Source organism: Momordica charantia, assembly GCF_013281855.1.
Source record: "Momordica charantia cultivar OHB3-1 chromosome 3 unlocalized genomic scaffold, Mcharantia_2.0 BLBB01000003.1, whole genome shotgun sequence".
Classification (NCBI taxonomy): Eukaryota; Viridiplantae; Streptophyta; class Magnoliopsida; order Cucurbitales; family Cucurbitaceae; genus Momordica; species Momordica charantia.
In genome coordinates this window covers 359,868-378,397 of record NW_028275161.1, presented here as the reverse complement: position 1 = coordinate 378,397, position 18,530 = coordinate 359,868, and the positions used below count along the sequence as shown (strand labels likewise).

The 18,530-nt window shown below is 33.7% G+C and overlaps 1 protein-coding gene across 2 annotated transcripts; it reads right to left on the bottom strand.

Annotated features, from left to right (window-relative positions):
* Nucleotides 1-1,408: 1,408 nt before the first annotated feature.
* LOC111022025 (Pseudouridine synthase family protein) lies at nt 1,409-8,214 on the bottom strand. Of its 2 annotated transcripts, XM_022299180.2 has the most exons (8): nt 7,865-8,214; nt 7,732-7,767; nt 4,491-4,603; nt 4,249-4,397; nt 3,981-4,125; nt 3,360-3,791; nt 1,932-2,344; nt 1,409-1,847 (listed from the first exon to the last, which is right to left on the bottom strand). In XM_022299180.2, exons 1-8 carry the CDS (start codon nt 8,118-8,120, stop codon nt 1,841-1,843), a joined length of 1,551 nt encoding a protein of 516 aa, XP_022154872.1. In that variant the 5' UTR covers nt 8,121-8,214; the 3' UTR covers nt 1,409-1,840. The 2 variants fall into 2 exon arrangements, with proteins under 2 accessions (XP_022154872.1, XP_022154871.1); XM_022299179.2 differs by having other exon boundaries at nt 1,409-2,344; nt 7,865-8,213.
* Nucleotides 8,215-18,530: the final 10,316 nt, after the last annotated feature.

Sequence of the window (18,530 nt, the reverse complement as noted above, 5' to 3'; positions counted from 1 at the left end):
GTAAACCATAAAATTTATAAAAACTATTTCAAATTAATAATTCAATTCTTTTCACTCTCTCTAAATAAGTTATAGATATTAATATTAGTATTTGTATTTATATTGGCCACTAATTGATGATACTGTTATATTTATGTAGATATTTATATGAGGTATAAAAATTCCTTACTTTGGAAACCTCTCATTTACGAATCTATCGACATATATTTTAATCATTGCTTACTGATAAACACTAGAATAAGCGATATTCATTGGGCTAAGAGCATCCCTTCGAGTAAAATAAAAGCTTCGACAGTCGGTTAACCAAAATGAGGATCCTAAATAGCATGAATGATATAGGCCTTACTCTTACATGTAAAGGATCATGTATCCATACTTCAAAATTATCTTGCCAAGCTACGTGGAACAAGTTTACGGAAGTCCACAGAAAAATTGTTGCCAAAATGAGAAGCAAAAATATTATGATAGTATTTGTTGCCAAAATGAGAAGCAAAAATATTATGATAATTGTTAAATACGTTATTCACTAATATCGTCATGACCTTCGAAGTCATGCACAGTAGCAATATCAAACTAAAACAACGAGCAGTGGAGCCCTAAGCTAGCCTTGACTAAACCTTGAAAATTTTAGTGCCACAATGCCTTCTAAGTGCTCTAGCTATCATCCGACTGCAATAATTCTTGCTAAAAGGTGATGGGTTACTTCTACAATATGTCCTTGAATAATACTCTATTCAAAGCTCTAGGTTGAATAACAAGAGCAACTTTTAATTTAGTATGAATCCAAACAATGGATTTAATAAGTTATTGCCAATAACCACACCGGTCGAATAGTGACATCATAGAAATCAAAGAGCAAAACTATTTTGATTTTTTCAAAAGATCGAAAAAGGAAATAATGTTTAAATCTTATTTGCGTTATTCAACCTTTAGGTATATTTTATTTTGTTTCCTCCATAGTCAAATTATCTATTTCAATCCTTAAATTTTAAAGAATAATAATTTTAATTCTAAACTTTTAAAATATTAATTACTTGTTGAGAGCTGATAAACTAAAGTACACCTTTTAAAAGTTCAAAGATCTGGCAGAGTTTTAAGGAATGAAATGGAATTAAAGAAATAGAAAAAATCTAACACTACTCTTCTTTTTGATATCTGATGCAATGTACAGTATCCAGCATTTCATTTTCCTATTTAATTGAGACTTGGTGGAGCCAACATTTTTTCTAAACAGCAATCCAAATAAATACATCTGTAAAAATTGCATAAATGCCTTCCTCGTTTCCAACAAGATTCTCTAGAGAGAAAGATCTTTCTTTTGTCTCTTTAAAAAACTTGTGAATTAAAAATTAGTTACTCTATTGAGATAGAAATCTCAAACCAACAACTTATATAAGAGATACCAATATTTAATCACTTCATAATTCACATCAATATTGACTCCATTTTAAATGGAGATTTTTTGCTCTCATCATGTGATGATTCCAATTTACACGTATCTCAATAATACAAAGAGCAAACAATTTAAATCATAATTAAAAGAGAGAAGCAACAGCAATCCTTTTCACAGTGTTTATTAGTCAAGGCTCACTCAAAATTGTTATCACAAATCAAGTAAAATGAACATCATGATTCATGGCTCACCTACAAATTTCGCCTTATGAGCGGCTGACATTGAATGCGAGCGAGCTCCGTTATGGTGCTGAGTGGGTTGGGGTTGGTCTGTGGTTGATGCTGCGCTCTTAAACGCCCCCCATGGCCAGTGGCATTCAATGCCCAAACCCCATAATTTGTACCAATAATAACTCCACCAACTAAACTCAACTGCCTCCCATCCTCTTCAAAGACTTCTTCCAACAAAAGAGGCACACACAAAAAAACACATCAACATAATTCAAATGGGTGCTTTGAATTCTTCATGACCAATGTACCTTTTATGTGTTTGTCCACTCTCAAACTTTTCCTTCCATGCTTTCCAGGCATTTCTGACTTCATCCAGTTGCTCATTGGGAATGCTTGTGTATTTGTCCAATTTCTCCACCCATTCGTTCCATGGCGCTTTTTCCGTGTCCAGGAAGTTTGTTAGCTCAGGTAATATCGCTGATCTGTAGAATTCGTCCACCGACTTGATGATGTCGTCCGATTTGTTCAATGTGAGCAAGTCGGGCCTCTTTGGAGCTCCTGGACGTTTTCCGTTGGAAAAGCTGTTCCCTCTTAGGACTAAAACCTCTGCTGGTGCAATGGGCAGAACTATTCTAGAAAACTTGGTCAGTGACAATGCTATAATATCTCTTGGGAGCAGTTTCCGCTTCACAGCAACGGCTGTTCCCACCATTTTCCGGATCTGTCCAGGATGTAATAAAAGCAATATTAGTACAGGCCTCTCAATTCAAAACATTAACTACCAGATACTAAATGAAGCCAATTTCATTCTTCATAGAACGCATCATTATTGTTATTTTTGGTAGGAAACAAATTATATTTAAAGCTCATAAGGTGCAAACACAAATGGAAATGAGAAATCTGCCAGAAGGAAGCCCACCTCCCTGCCATTGCCCACATCCCTTCCCAACCCCTTAGATTACTATAAAAGATTCTATAATTTATCTCTGCTCAAATCTGCCAAAGTAAAGCCTTTCTGTACGGTTTATCCATAAGATTCTGGGTTTCTTCATGAGGCTTTGGCCACAATGGAATGGTCTAATGACTCTAATCTCAACCAGAACAGAGAAGAGAGATCTTTTCAAACAAATCAAATTGTCTGAACGGAATTTCTGTTTCCACCTCCTAAACAAGATAACAAGAATTGATTTCAAATAGCGCTAGGTACGTTAAACTTGACATGTTTTATGGTGTTAGCTGGTTCTCTGAATTATGAAACTCAGGGAGTAAATGAAGGTTAGTATGGTAGATATTGAAAAAGTCAAGCTCATAAAGCCTGAACTCATATTTTCTGTCCGCCAACGTACAGGGACCATCAAAACTTTGATGGTCAGAAGTTAAGGCAGTATTTTAGAATTCAATTTCATAATTCATACATCAATCTTCAGCTATTGCATTATTTATTTTGAAGACTGCTAGCACAGGGAAAAAAAACCACTAGGCCACTGATAATTGATTTGCAAAGGGGAAAAAGAGTTCAAGAACTGAAATGCCGCTGCAAAACAATTATTGCGAGGGGAAAAGAAACAGTTATAAAACCAAGTTCTGGACGTGCAAGAACAGGAACCCAACCAAATCCAAGCAAAATAGCCTACAGTAGATGGGGATATATATGACGTATACATAGATAAACTTACAAATTAGAACGAGAAATAGATGGGAATAAGTTATGTAATCAAAGTTTGGGAAAGACTAACTTGATGCAACATGAAAGATTCTCCCCAGATTGAGATCTCAACGAAATCGTATCCAAGAGATGTTTCAAGTTTCCCACAAGAACAGCAAAGAATCTTTCTGAAGTGGGAGGCACCTATGCGATCTTTCTCATCTGGCTCATGAAGCCATCTTGCACGAACACCCTTTTGAAGCTCTGATCCATTTCCAAGCTTACTGCATACTTCAACTGGATCTTCACAACAAACACTTAATCTTGGAGCATGTTGATTTGGCCCCTTGACTCCTTCGACAAAAAAATTATCTTCACTATCACTCTCCTCAAACCCAGAGTTCGACATACCACTAGGTGATACTTCTTCTCCTGAATTATGGCCATATCCAGGAGATTGCCTGGCTCGAATTGTCTTTCTATACTTGGAACGTATTGTATAGTTATGGAAAGGGTGCTCTCCCTGTACCCCACAAAAAAAAAAAAAAAAATCCACCTATGTTCTTCAATAATACAATACAATTGTCTTCACAATAAAAGTACTAAGCTATATCAAATAATAACAAAGTATGAGCCTTGCTGTGCCCTGCACATATTATCTTCAGGGACAATCTGACCTTTATGTAATTACATGAAGGAGATAGAAACCCACCTGAAAGGAGTTTAATATATCTTTAAACTCTGAAATGTGGTGATCAATTTCAGTAGTGTTAAATTTACTCTCAATTCCAATAAGCTTAGCAGGGAGGAGATAAGAGTACTTCCGGACATCACATTCCCTTCGAGGATCAAAGCTCCTTGACAAGTGACAAAATTGATGTAAATACCACATTGTAGTAAAGGCATAAAAGTTCATCATGCTAATGCTGAAACTTCATTTACTCACTTAAACGAACCAAAGGAAAAACTCAAACTCTCACCTCTGTGAAGGTACGATGCCAAAAACCTTGATATTATCAGGAAGATAAAAGTTTATGTAATTAGCAAGCAAAATACCACAAGGGTCGCCCATCCATGCATTTTCAGGGATTTCCATTTTTAAGGAAATTGTTGTGGCCAAGGAATGAACCTTAAAAATGAAAAATAGAGAAGAAAGAACAAATCAAAACAATCAATAACCATACTTGAGCCATAAATGAGATACAGTGAAGAAGATAATTACTCCTTTATCAGTTCGACTGCTCCTAGCCCATGAGATTTTGTACAGATTTCCATAGTTACTATCACGAATTCCACCAGCCTTAAATATTGCAGCTTCCAATTCTTGTTCGATTGCTACACATCAAAACTGTAATGCTTTAGGACATCCCATCCATGCACTAGCTGGGTAGTTTGGAGTGTATGTATGAGGTTAATTTCTGTGTTGTAATTTGCCAGCAAAAGAAAAAAAGAAACAATATTACCTCACATTCCAGGCATATTATTAACTCAGTATCATCCACATCATAATGAACAGGGGCATTTAACATTGTTTATGGTAAAAGAAACGTGGGAAGGCAAAGAAATGCTTATCTGGGATACCCAAAGAAGTGTGAGAAAATAAGTAGTGTTCATCCAAAGCAGTTAGGTTCTCTATACTTCGGTGTGAAGATGAGGCGTCAGGCGATGTCCAGAATATATTTGATAAATTACAGGAAGAGATATAGAATAGAAGTATCTATAGCCTTCTTCAGTTTGTTATACTTTCTCAGGTAAGAGAAGTGAGATTTATAATAAGAGCAAATAAATAAATGAATACATAAAATGAATGGAAGTCTCAACAGATCCTTAGGGATTAATGTACATAAAATGCTATATCAATGTCAAGGTTAGTTAAATATTAAGTGAGTAATTAGTTTAAGTGTATTTAATCAGCAATTCATCTATTGACTACATATTAAGCTCTACTGTTTCTGTTGGTTAGTACGTAACTAGATCGTTGAATAGTTGTCCTACCTTATACATGGTGACTCTGAGAATATCAGCTCATTATTGCTTACAAAGTTTACATGGTATCAGTTTTGCTGGTACATGTTCTTTTTATAGACTCTTTTAACATGTAACTATTCTGCCACCTTAGTGTCTATCCCTAGTTCTCCAGAAGATGTAACATCCAAACACTTCCCTTTAAAAAGTTGCCTCTTAGATCACATTGTCTTTAATACAGGCAAGTCCAATCGACTAGTAAGTACATCATAGGAAGGCTGAGATAAAAAGTTCCTTCTGAATAAGTTTCAAGCCTAGTTGCAATAAAAGGCTTCAACCGTGAATGCTATGATGATGGATCTTTCAAATATCCACCCACTTTCATACACTTTAGAAATGCTGATAAATCAAGTCGGAATCCAGATTATTGTGCTTGTAATCTAAGACAAAATGATAGTCACGGTTACTTGCCTCAACAATTGAAAGCATTAGGACTCAAGTTGTAAATCTTCCTGCATCTTGTGAAGTGCTTTGAAACAGGTTTTCACTACGAGGTGTAAAGTGAAGGTCATAAAGTACAAGGATCAACTTTTCAAGGACAAAAGTAACACAATTTCTCAATGTAAGACTATTATAGCAAAATGAAATTCTTGCTACAAGTTATGAAAAATGGTAAGCTCCAATAGTCAACTTTTATGTGGACAACAACCTTTGAAATGGATGAATCCCATGGTTTAGCATTAACTTGAATGCTAGCAAAAAGTCTACAAAAACCCAACCTCACAAGATTCTAATGTAAATCCAAATGCATTGGTGGGTTTATAAAACCCAATCCCTTGCCCAAACCCTGCCATTCAAATGCCCCCCCCCCCCCCCCCCCCCAAAGACTCATTAGAATGCAGAAAAAGATACGTTGCGGTCCATTAAAGGAGCTGATAATTTGGTCTTTATTTAAGCAGACCAACTTCATTAAAGATTGATGGGTTAGCTGATTCATATTGAACCTCTAACCCTCTTTCTAAAAAAAGACAAAATTGAATCTCTAAGTCTCATAACCATAGTTGATTTTGATACTGATACATGTGTATGCATTATCTTTGGAGGTGCTGCAACCTACAGACCATAGCCAACATTACAACTAATCTTGTACGGACTTAAGTGTGTGTTTGATCTACTACATTTGGTTGTCATGGTAACTCGTAGGATATTAAATCTTAGGCAGGTGGTCACCATGACTCCCTCTAAGCCCTTTACTATTTACATTGACCCTTATTGACCACTAGGCCAACCCATGATGGTTAACTTTCGAAGTGGTTTTAGATGACTAGAAGTGCTTTCTTAAAAATCTATGATAATAAAAAGCATATTAAAAAGCCATATTGATTTACAAATCTCTTTCGGAGGACGCACTTTAAAGATGATTATTCAAAAGGCTGCTTTAAAGTGATCGACTGAAAATCAATATTAAGAAAAAAACATATTCGAAAAATATATTTGTGATTAGTAGAATCACTAATGTAGTGCAACCAAATAAATTCTTTTTCTTTTTAATAAGAAATAGAGTAATGCTTTCATTCAAATAATTGTCAAGGCAAAGACAGCCTAAATGAATAAGGGACAAGTAGTCCCTTCTCCCAGGGAGTGTTGTATAAGAGCCCTCCAATCAAAACCGATGGTATAGGTTGAATAGTTACAAAATAACTTGTGTTGAGCACTCCAATTTGTTCTTTTTTTTTTTATATCCGTGAGTGTCCGGACCAGCTTATGCGCAGGCGCACCTCGACTAATCTCACGGGGCAACCGTCTGACCCTACAACATTAGTAATTTCTAAGGTAGGTGGCCATCATGAGATTACCCTAGCCCCTATGGACCAATGAGCCACCTATAATGATTGCACTCCAATTTGTTTTTAAAAACACTTTTTAAAATATTGTAACCAAATGCATAATTATTATATTTATTAGGAGTACTTTACGAAAAAATGTTTAAACTTAAAGGTATGCCAAACTCATCCTCGACTCAGTTCAATATTCTTGAATAAGAGACATTGAGATTGAGAAAGTTTTCTTGGGTCATTAGCAATTCAAAATATCGTAATCAGACGGCTGATATACTCAAAAGGCCACTTTCAGTAATCAACTGCTGTTTGAGATCCAACACCCCCGGGGGGATTTTAAGTATATACGAGGTTAATTAGCTCAAATGTATTTAAATTTGTTCTTTTATATATATATATATAAAATTTCTCATTGCTTAGAGAAGCTCGACTGTTTAAGTTAGTTACTCTGTAACTAGTATAAATTTCAGACTAGATTGTCATAAATAGTTGTTGTAGCCTGCAGTTAGCTAAATCAGTAATTTCTAATATCACAGTCACGTTTACTGTGAAAGTTCACAATTACCAAACACAGCTACAAAATATCCAGCGGCAGTTATTGCCAATACAATGACAGGAAATTGCGATTAACAAAGGAATGGGTGTAAAACAGAAACTTACTTGGATGTGACTGTTGCTCGCGTTGCATTTGCAGTCCTGAATTTGAAAAATTCAAATATTAATGAACTGGTAAAACACTCAATATTTTGCAACAGGGTCGTCAAGAGAAATAGAGAGTAATACGAAATGGGACCTCTATAATCAGTCCCGGCATAGCCGATCCGCATAACGACCTTTTTCTTGCGAAAAGCTTCCCATGTCCGGAGCTGGTCCGGAGCGCAGCGAGTGGAAGAAGCGTCAGTGGACGCAGAAGGAGATGAGCAACAGCACAATAGTCTAGGTCTAAGATGTGGGCTCCTCGAAACGAAAGCAATGTAGGGTAAGCGGAAGCATGTAGATGAAGTTTTCGTCCATGGGGAAAGCGGGAACCGCAGAGAAGAGACTGCCATGGCAGTGGCACCCAATCTCCGCTGTGTGGACACTGGAGAGTACCATAGCTGGCTCAGGCTGTTTTAGCTACTGATCTTGGATCGCGATGTCCATGAGGCCCGCTTAAGAAAACCCACTTAAACCTATGAGATAATGTCTTCGCTGTCTTGGAAACTTGTCTAATATTTACAAATTTTACCGTTTTAGATTTTTGGATTTAAAATGTTTTCGTTGTCCTGCTATTTATATTTATTATAATTCGTCTTTTATTTAAATACAAAAGATTAATATTTCAAAATTTGATTTCGTAAATATTAAATTATTATGGGACCTAAATCAATCATTCTCATAATCCTCTAATTTACTTTTTAATATATTCTAGAATTAAATTTATTCAATTATTATCATAATCCCCAAATTTACCCCTTAATATATTCTACTAAATAATGAAATTTATTACAAATATTTTTCATTTTATTACAAATTTGGACCAAATTTCAATAATATAGTCATTATAACATACACTTATATTTTCACATAGAGATATAAACTATATCTGGCTACCTTTTCAGTTATATGGAAATAGAAATTATATCCGAATATGAACTTAAGCAACATACACTGAACAATGGTGATATAAACTATAGCCATTATAACATACACTTATATGGATATATAACCTATATTTGGCTATAAAGTATATACGACTATATCCCTCTACAATTAAAAAACAAAGCAAATAACCTACAAACTTTCCGGTCGGCGACAAAACAATGGTTGAGATAAACAGAGGGCTCAAATGGTCGACAGGCGGCCGATGATAAAAAAGAAACCTCGAGATAAACTGACGGAAACAATAGACGAACGGCCGGAGACGAAGGAGAAGCTAGATGGATTGTTCCGGCGACGAAGAAGAACGGAGATGGCGGCCGGAGAAGAAGGAATGGACGGAAACAGAACGATGGAAGAAGAAAAAAAGTCGGAGGAATGAGGTTTTAGAATTTTTTCAATAACGGAGGATTTTGGAGATTTGGTATTTCTTTTACTTTTGTAAAGTCTAATTATGCAAAATTTGAAGGATTTAAGATGTAACTTCACAAGTAACCAATTTTGGATTTTAAAAATTAATTAAAAATATTGAGGTGAGATACAAAAGAATATATTAGTAAATTGGGTGATGAGTACCAACCTAAATAGGATTGTTTCATGACAAAAGTGTAAATTTTATACAATTCAATCCTTTTAGTAATTATAGTCTCTAAATAGTCTATCAATGTACTAATCTCTAAGCCTCTTAAAGTTAGACCTCGTTTACTTGCTCGCAATCGTAATCAAAATTTTCATTACGTTTGATTATATTTACCAAAATAAATGAATGGGAATAAAACGTGGGACCCACTCCAAATTTTGGAATCACTCCCAAAAAATGGGCAATCTCATTACACACAAAATAGCTGTGTAATCTCATTCCAATTTCTTAATCTGTGGGACCCACAATACATTTTTTTTTGGTAATTTGACAACCAATGTCATTTTCTCTCTCATGTAGACTCACGATTTTTTGCTTTCTTTAGGGTTATTTTTTCAACTACTCCATTGTCGCTTTTCCTCTTCTCATTTGCCTGTTTGTATTATAAAATTATTTAATTTTAGATTGAATTGGTAAAAAAAATTTATTATAATAAATAATGTAATAATAATATCAAATAAAGTGTAAAAAAAATTTAGACTTAAATACAAAATATATAATTTATTACTATTAAGTAAAATAATATAAGTAGATCTAAAAATTATTATAAGTAATTATTTTTTTTCAATATAAAAAATCCCATAAAATCCTTTTTAATCAATGTAATTTTATATTAGTTATAAATATATAAGGGTATTTTGGTAATCAACATATTACGATTTCAGATGGAAGTAAACACCATGAATTGGTTTTTGATTCCGATTATAGATATGTTCAAGTAAACAACATCAATGGAATAACATTCCCATTCTGATTGATTTCATTACAATTGATTTTCATTACGATTGATTTCTATTACGATTGAGAGTAAGTAAACGAGATCTTAATATTTTGTTTTATGGGACTGACTATATAATATAGTGCTATCATAAAAATGATTAATAGTCGGTTAGAGTTCTAGAATTAAATGTGGACAAATATACCCTCTCATCAAAATAACTAAAATTATCCTACAATTACCTAAAAATTTTGTGGCAAAAATACCCTGGAAAGAAATAGTGAATCAAAATTGTAAAGTTCAAAATTTCAAAAATAAAATCTTACATTCAGACATTTCAAAGTTTGAAATAAAAAATAAAACCTATTAAGTGAAAACTTTGAAATTAAACGAGATTAAAAGATTAAGATGTCTAACAAATGCAAAATAGTAAAATCAAATGTCTAACTAATGTAAAATCAAATGCAGAATAGTAAAAAATGAGTAAAAAAAAAATTTAAAAATCAAATGCTGTTTTTTAAATTATGGATGAGGTAGCTACATTGGAAGACATGATAATTAATACCATGGGAATATTAATTATGGAGGTTGGTAGCTAATCAAAATGTCTCATTCTTCTCCAATTTCATTTTCTTGTAGCTTCTTTTTTGCAAACCCTAACTTCATGTTTTTAGCTCCCTTCGAATCCACACAACGCATGCCTCCACGTCTTGCCAATTGTGGCTGCCTAGAAGGGTAAAGCTTCGAGTGACAAAACTCAACGCCTCCAAACCTTGACGAGAACGACAATCTACAAGGGTATGTACTCCACGCTAGCGCTCAATTCGAAAGTTTTCCTTTGTTCTTCCTCCAATTTTTCAACTGCATGTCTGCGATTCACCCAAAATTTGTTTCGATCATACAATTTGTTGCTCTGTAGTTCCTTAAACGTTCCTTTAAATAAATGATGCTTAAATAATAGGGTAAATACGCGTATAACAGAGTAAGTAGAAACACATATGATACCTGGATTTTCCTCGATCGGTCTGGGTCAGTCAAAATCAATAGGGTCCATGAAGATAAATTCTTCCCCATGAGGTAAACTACGTTCTAAGTGACGTCTGCACTTCCGTTGCTCCCGTATATGGTGTTATATACTAGGTCAGTATTCACAACAATGCAGCAGTCGTTATACATGACATCTTACAAAAGGGATATGACCCACACCACATCTTTGTCTACTGATAGCCTCATAATGATGTCTTGCTCTCACCATTTCTGAACAATGAAAGACGTGTAATTTTCTTTTCTTCTGGAAAAATGAAAATCTCTAGAGATGCATGCAATTAGTTGTTGTAGGGTGGAATTGAGTGGAATTGAAACGTGTCCAGTACTAAACTCTTGATAATTGTCCTGATCCTCCCAACTTCTATCATATAAAAATGCGGCTACAAGTGATTGCATAGTATTCCCGCGTTGCTTGAATTAAATTCTCAAACAATGTAACTAAAATGGAGATTGATGAAACTTGTGTAAAAATATTTAAGAGACCTAAAACAGTGATTGTTGTGAAATTTATTAACGAATTAGTTAGGTTTGTTATAGATTTTAATTAGATTATATTGGAGACAAATTAATTAGGAATAATAAATACTTATAAGGAAATTAAAAATAGGTAGATTTGGCGGTTTGATTATGTAGAGATTTGAGTGGTTTGGGTACGTAGAAATTTTAGGAATTCATGTATTTTTGAAACCTAGGACTGAAAATGTGGAGGAGTAAAATGGAGAAAGGATGTGAGGGCATAGACGTGGAATCTGGGTATGAAATGTAAAGGTTTTCAAAAAACCCAGTAACCCGATAACCCGAGCAACCCAACCCGATTGTCAGGTTGGGTTGAGTAAATTCGTGGTTTGGGTTGGGTTAAAGATTTTCTGAACCGACCAAATCGATTCGATTCTCGAGTTTAGAGAAATAAATCTCAGTTTAACTCGAACCGAACCGATTTTATATATATATACTTTTTCCTTCAAGTAGGTTTTTTAGGGAAAAGTGAAATATTAAATAGTGTACCACCTCCTCATTAAGTTGCCTCCTCGTTTCTCTTGTTGGGTGTGTTACCCTAAACTCGTAGTTTGTATTTTGTGTAAAAACAAATGTATATTCAATAAAGTTTTATTCAATAAATTTGTTGTTGAATTCATAGCATTGCATTGTCCAAAATCCAATAAACTAAACATCCGAGGTTATTTTAGTGTTACCGGGACAATATATGTACTGGGTATATATTTGATATACTGGGTATATAATTGATATACCCCTGATATACCCGGTATATGTTTGATATACCCCTGATATACAAGTGGATAATGTCCCGTGAATAACCTAAAGAGTCTATAGTATATAGATAAGGCTGTGTACCTTATCCTGGCAATACTATGGATACGGCCCACTCTGTAAAGGTTACAGACGACTCGATCCAGGTCGTTCGTGTAGAGACATGCGAGTGGAGGTATCATATACAATGAGTTTGTATAAGACCGGACCACGAAATAGCCAATCTTGAGATGTAACACCATTAACTAATAGATTGCTGTTTCTTAGGATGACCAGGCAACTCATTCTCAATCCTGAGTGAGTTATGGACTCCTGCCCTTGAAGGCTCGTCCTTTGATCTGTATGGTGAGAGTGGCCCGAGTCGCCGACTCAAAATTCCTACCATTTTGGGGACGAGACTGAGTGGGGAGCTGGGAACATAACTTCACGAGATGAAATTCATTCCTCCCCGACTTTAGGGGAGTAGCTGAGTGTTCTCTTAAATGCTGACTCCGGGACTTGAACAAGGGGTCCCACTCTCTCATTGGCCCGAGAGGGACTTCCGATTATTGGTCGGACCATAACTGGGTTGTTCATTAGAGGAGCAGTGATATTTAAGGAGTAAGATGTAACTCAGGGGTAAAGCGGTAATTTGACCCAACTTGAGTTACGAGCACTCGTGAATGATTGACTTGTCATTAATGGTCGTACATCCGTGGACACGAAAACATTATGCAGTGAAAAGAGTGCAACTACGGGTCTTTAGTGGAGTGATTCGTAATTAACGAATGTTGATTAACTCAGTCAATGAGTTTGACCGATTAATCACGTATCATTGGAGCTTCTGATCTGTAGGTTCATTTGGTCCCCTTGCTAGCTCATAACGGGTAAAACGAGGATCTAGGTTTTGGAAGGATTTGAACTGTTCAAATTGCTCAAGGGAATATATGTATATTGATATATTATAATATATATTTAATTCTAAATTAAAACTATATATTATGAGAGATTATTTGAATGTGATTCAAATAAAATTAATATGAATATGATTCATATTAAAACTATAGGTTAAAAATAATGTGCATAAGATGTACATTACAACTATTATGCAACTATAGGTTATGCGAGAGAAATGTTTTAGAATATGATTCTAATTTTATAATAAATAATTAAGTGTTAATTATTTATTTGATTTATATATATTAATTAATTAATTATTAATTGAATTAATAATTAATTATATTTATTAATTAATATGATTAATTAATAAATTATATATATATCTCTATATATATATATTAATTATTATTAATTAATAATATTAATATATACATTAATAATTAACTCCCCTACAAAATTGGATGGGAGTGGGCAGTCAAGTGACGTGGGGTAACTCCCCACGTCACTGCTTTTGTTTTCTTCTTTTGCAGTTTTGCAAAAACAGAAGAGCAGAACAAAAAGCAGAACTCCAAGAATTTCTCTCAATCAAAGCTCTCTCTCTCAACTCTCCCACTCATTCCAAATGAGGTGCTCCCACAAGCATGGTCTCGAGACTCTAGAGGATAGCAAGGAAGATTCGGTGGTGGTGTTCGAGAGGAAATTGTTGAAGAAAAGTTCTTCAAAGGTAAAATCTTTCCCCTGTATTTTCCTCTTTGCACTTAGATTTTGTTTTCTCAAAAATCATCAACGAAGATCCGCTTCCGCTCCGAGATTCACATCCCTTCATCTCTCTCCCTAGATTGCCTCCTCATTTCTCTCTCTCATCTCATCACTCTCATCAATTTCACCTTTCTCTCTTTCATCTTTCTTTCTCCTTCAATTTTATTTTTCAATTTCACATTTTTTTCTTTCAATCTTAGCCATTCCCTCTCTCTTTTTCATCTTTCTCACCTCTCTTCTTCCATTTTAGTTTTCAATTTCTCTCAAGCTCTCACCTCTCTTAGTCTCTCTTCTCTCTTCTCTTAAATCTCATCTCTCAACCTCTAACGTTCGCTGTCAATCGCCTGTTGCCACTGTCCATCAGCCATCGACGCATGTCGCAGTTGTCCATCACACACCGTCGCCCATAGCCGCCGGTGTTGGGCATCGCTCATAACCACCAAAGTTCTCATCTCACCCAAAGAGTCACCTTGTTGTCCGGAGAAGCACGTCGTCGCCTGTAGTCGTTGGTGTCATTCGTTGTTGCTGCGGCCAGTAACCGCGGATAGGGATGGCAACGGGGTGGGGTGGGGCTGTAACAACCCGTATTTTCTAATACGGTCATTCTGACAAAATGCGGAAGTGTAAACAAATAAACACTAAACTAACGGAAAAACTTCTTTATTTAATTTGATATCATGACAAAAGATAATGACAAGTCCAATTTTGAAACAAAAAAACCTACACTATAATAAAGCCAAAGAATAACTACCAGAACTAACTAAATTCTCATAAGCTAAAAACAATAGAAAATACTAAAGATTTCAACTCTTCATGCCAGAACACTATTCCTCAATCACTATCTGAGCAGTCACTTGAACCTTCATATGAAAACATTTAGAAAAACAAAAAAAATGAATACAAAATACTCAATAAGCAATTTCCATATCGAATTTTGAAATTTATTTTCCTTTCAAAACATTCGTAAACAAAAATACGAACAGATCGAAACTTATAAAGTCCTTTAAAATAATTAATACAATTTTCAAAACTCTCAAAATAAACTAGATTTTCGGAAACAAAGTCTTCAAATAAGGTAAAATTTCCAGTCAAGTAAAACAAACTTTCATTCTTTCAAAACAAACTTCCATTAATTCAAAACGAACTTTCATTTGATCAAACTTCAAATCCTTCAAAACAAACTTTCTTTCAATCAAAATTTTCAAAATTCCTTCTAAAACATTTGGTATAACTTTCAAATTTTCGAATAGCTAAATCATTCAAACATTCAAAACAAGCTTACATTCATTCATACTTTCAAAATCATAGTGGAAGGTTGCATTATTTGTGTAGCCTACAGAACATATGTGGTTACCCGTCGGTAACACCAATCAATCAGAAGCTTCTATAAGAGTTGTCGAATTAATATCGACCAGAACAGAGTTGTCGAAATAATATCGACTAGAACAAACATAACGGTTACTTAAGTGTGAGACCATGTGAGTGAATAATACACACATGAATCTTCATTCCCAAGTAAAAACCACAGAAGTGTCTTCGCACAAATAAGCCAGAACAAAAATCCATCAATTCCAAATTAGACTACTACCCCAAATAAGCAAAATGTTCCTCAAAACAAAATCATGGCATAATCGGATAGCCGTATCAAATCAATCAAAATATCTTTCAAATAAAATGTCTTTCAATATTAAATTAATTCAAAACATTGAGCTAATTTAAAACAAATTTTATCAATCCTCCAAAACATGATTTCAAATATTTCACAAATAAACAAAATATCAATTTCAAATCTTTAAGTAAATCTAAACAAAACTTTATCAAATCATATAAGAATACTTAAAATACTTTGTAAATAAACATAATATCAATTGTCAAATTAGTTTTCAAATCCATAATAAAACTTCAATTTCATATGCAAGTTATCAATTTCAAATCTTCCTATCAAATCCAAAATACATTTTAGTTTTTGAAGGGATATAACAAATAACTTACAATATTTTTCGAAGGGATATGATAAATCACTTCCTTCTAGAAATCCTACAAATCTAGAGGCCTAGAAACAACCAATATCCAAAATGAATCCTTAAATCCTATCCAATGATTCAAAATTCAACCAATTACTAACCAAATCTTATCTACCCAATTTTCCCATTCAAAACACTTTTTTTATACAAAATAATTAGAAAAGTATGGATTTGGGACTACAAAACCAGATCTGAAAACTGGGTTAAAAACCCTTTAAATTCAACAATAACAAACTTTAAAATTACAACAACCGATATAAATCAATACGAACTAAATTTACAAAAAGTTTCTCAATAAAACAAGCTTAAAAACCTTATAATCAATTGAAAATTTGGGGATTTTAAATATGGAAAATTTTCTGTTTTATAAAATAAAACTTCCAAGAATTTTCCATAAAACAATTAACAATTTACTGATTTTTATAGAAAAATCAGATCTGAAAACTGTATAGAAAACCTTTAAAACTTGGTAAAAACATTTAACTTTTCATGTAAAAATCATAACAACAAACTATAATTTATAGGATACAAATAGGTAAACTTTTTATACAAAAAGAGTCTCAAAATAGCCAAAAAAAAGTCTCATAAAACAAAAAGATTCAAACCAAAAATTCTGGAAAATTTTTAGAGTAAAAAGTTCTTAAAATCTTTTATTATAAAAACAAAGATCTCAAAACTTTTCCTAATAAACTGAATTAAAGAACTACAGATCAGGAAGAATAAAACTAAAACAATGAGCAAGAAAAAAAACTTACCGATCTTTGAGAGAAAATATCAAAATTATTCTTCTTTCCTTTTCTTTTTCTCCAGAAAACTAGGTCTAGCAGTTTAAGAAAATAAAACCTAAGGTTTAAGGACTTTTATAACAAACCCTAATCAATCCTTATTTAAAAAGATAATAAAAAGATAAATATTTAATAAAACTCTTTCTTTTTATTTTTTAAATTCTAAGAACAAATTATTTTTTAAAATAATTTTTAAAACAAAAATTTATATTTTTGAGAAAATAAAAAAAACAACTAAATAAAAATAATAATTTAGGGGTCATCCTCATCCCCGCCCCATTGGGGATTTTTCCCCATCCCCGAAATTTAGGGGCGGGGACGGGGCGAGGATTCCCCGATCGGGGACGGGTTCTCTGTCTCCATTATAAATATATTTTTTATTTTTTAATTTAAAATTTAAAATTTTTAATTAATTTTTGTTATGAGTATAAAACGTGAACAAAAAATGGTTAAATGGAATATTAGCTTGAGTTTTTTTAATTAAAAAGTATTTATAAAATTAATATATATTAATATTATTATATAAAAAAATAGAAACAGTAATAAAATATTAAACGGGACGGTGAATCTTCCCCATCCTCGTCGGGGGCCTCAATTGGGATCCCCGGTTTGACCCTGTCCCTGATCAAACCGGCGATTCCCCGATCCAATCGGGTCGGGTACCCGCAGGTTCTTTTTCCATCCCTAACCGCGTAACCTCCCATTCGAAAGCACCCTCGGGTTGAGTTGGGTTGGCTATATTATTCGGTTATGTCAGTTCTCTATTTTGACCAATCCGACAATTCAGGTTGGTCCAAAAATTTCCTCTAACCCAACCCGTGAACACCCCTAATGAAATGTGTGTGAGAGGATAAATATGAAATTCTACCTCTCTCTTAATTTTAAGGAATTCAAATTCGACATCGAGTACAATTTATGAAACATTTAACCATTTTTCGGTATTGTGTACATAGCCACTCCTCGTGATTTCACTTGTTTTATTGTTATTTTTCCAAAAACATTTTTTTGTTGGAGAAAAAAAATAAATAAAAGCACCATCATGAACTCCAGAAAAAAAATAATAATAAAAGCGTCATGAACTCCAAACTTTGTCGCCAACATTCAATATTGCTCAACGATTAAGGTATCCTCGTTTTCCAAAGGTTTTCCGTTTTTCTAAAGGTTTGAGATTCAATCCCTCATCTCCATATTTGTTGCACTAGAAAAAAGAATCTGGTTACTCGCACTTTTTCAATTCGAAGGTGGAGGTTTATGAGTAACAATTTATAAAATATGTCTATAACACATGAATTAGAAAGATGGTTGTAATTGAACCGTAAATCACATTTTGAAGATTACATCATAAATAGGGGAGTGAAAATTCATGCCTTTAGTTAATGATGAACAAGAATACATGATTTATCATCGAGCTATGCTCAAATTGATAAAACCTTTAATCATCTTTTAAATTGCATGGATGTTACAATTTATCCCAAAATATATTAACTTATTGCAATTCAATTCGAATACAAATGAAATTATGCCAAATAAAATATAGTTCACTAATTCAAGCATATTTCATTTATTAAAATATTGGATGTCCAACTTCAAACTCGTGTCATTGAACTAAGGCCCCGTTTACTTATCTGCAATAGTAATCAATGAATCATAATGAAAACTTTGATTCTCTTTGATAGTGTTTACTAAATCACATGAATGTA

Bases quoted from the DNA above. Each gene is read 5' to 3' on its own strand.
- LOC111022025 (XM_022299179.2), bottom strand. From the start codon at position 8,120: ATGGCAGTCTCTTCTCTGCGGTTCCCGCTTTCCCCATGGACGAAAACT. The intron at 4,398-4,490 runs GTAATTATCTTC...TTCATTTTTAAG, and splicing joins GCAGTCGAACTGATAAAGGA to GTTCATTCCTTGGCCACAAC. The intron at 2,345-3,359 runs GTTAGTCTTTCC...CATCCTGGACAG, and splicing joins AATCTTTCATGTTGCATCAA to ATCCGGAAAATGGTGGGAAC.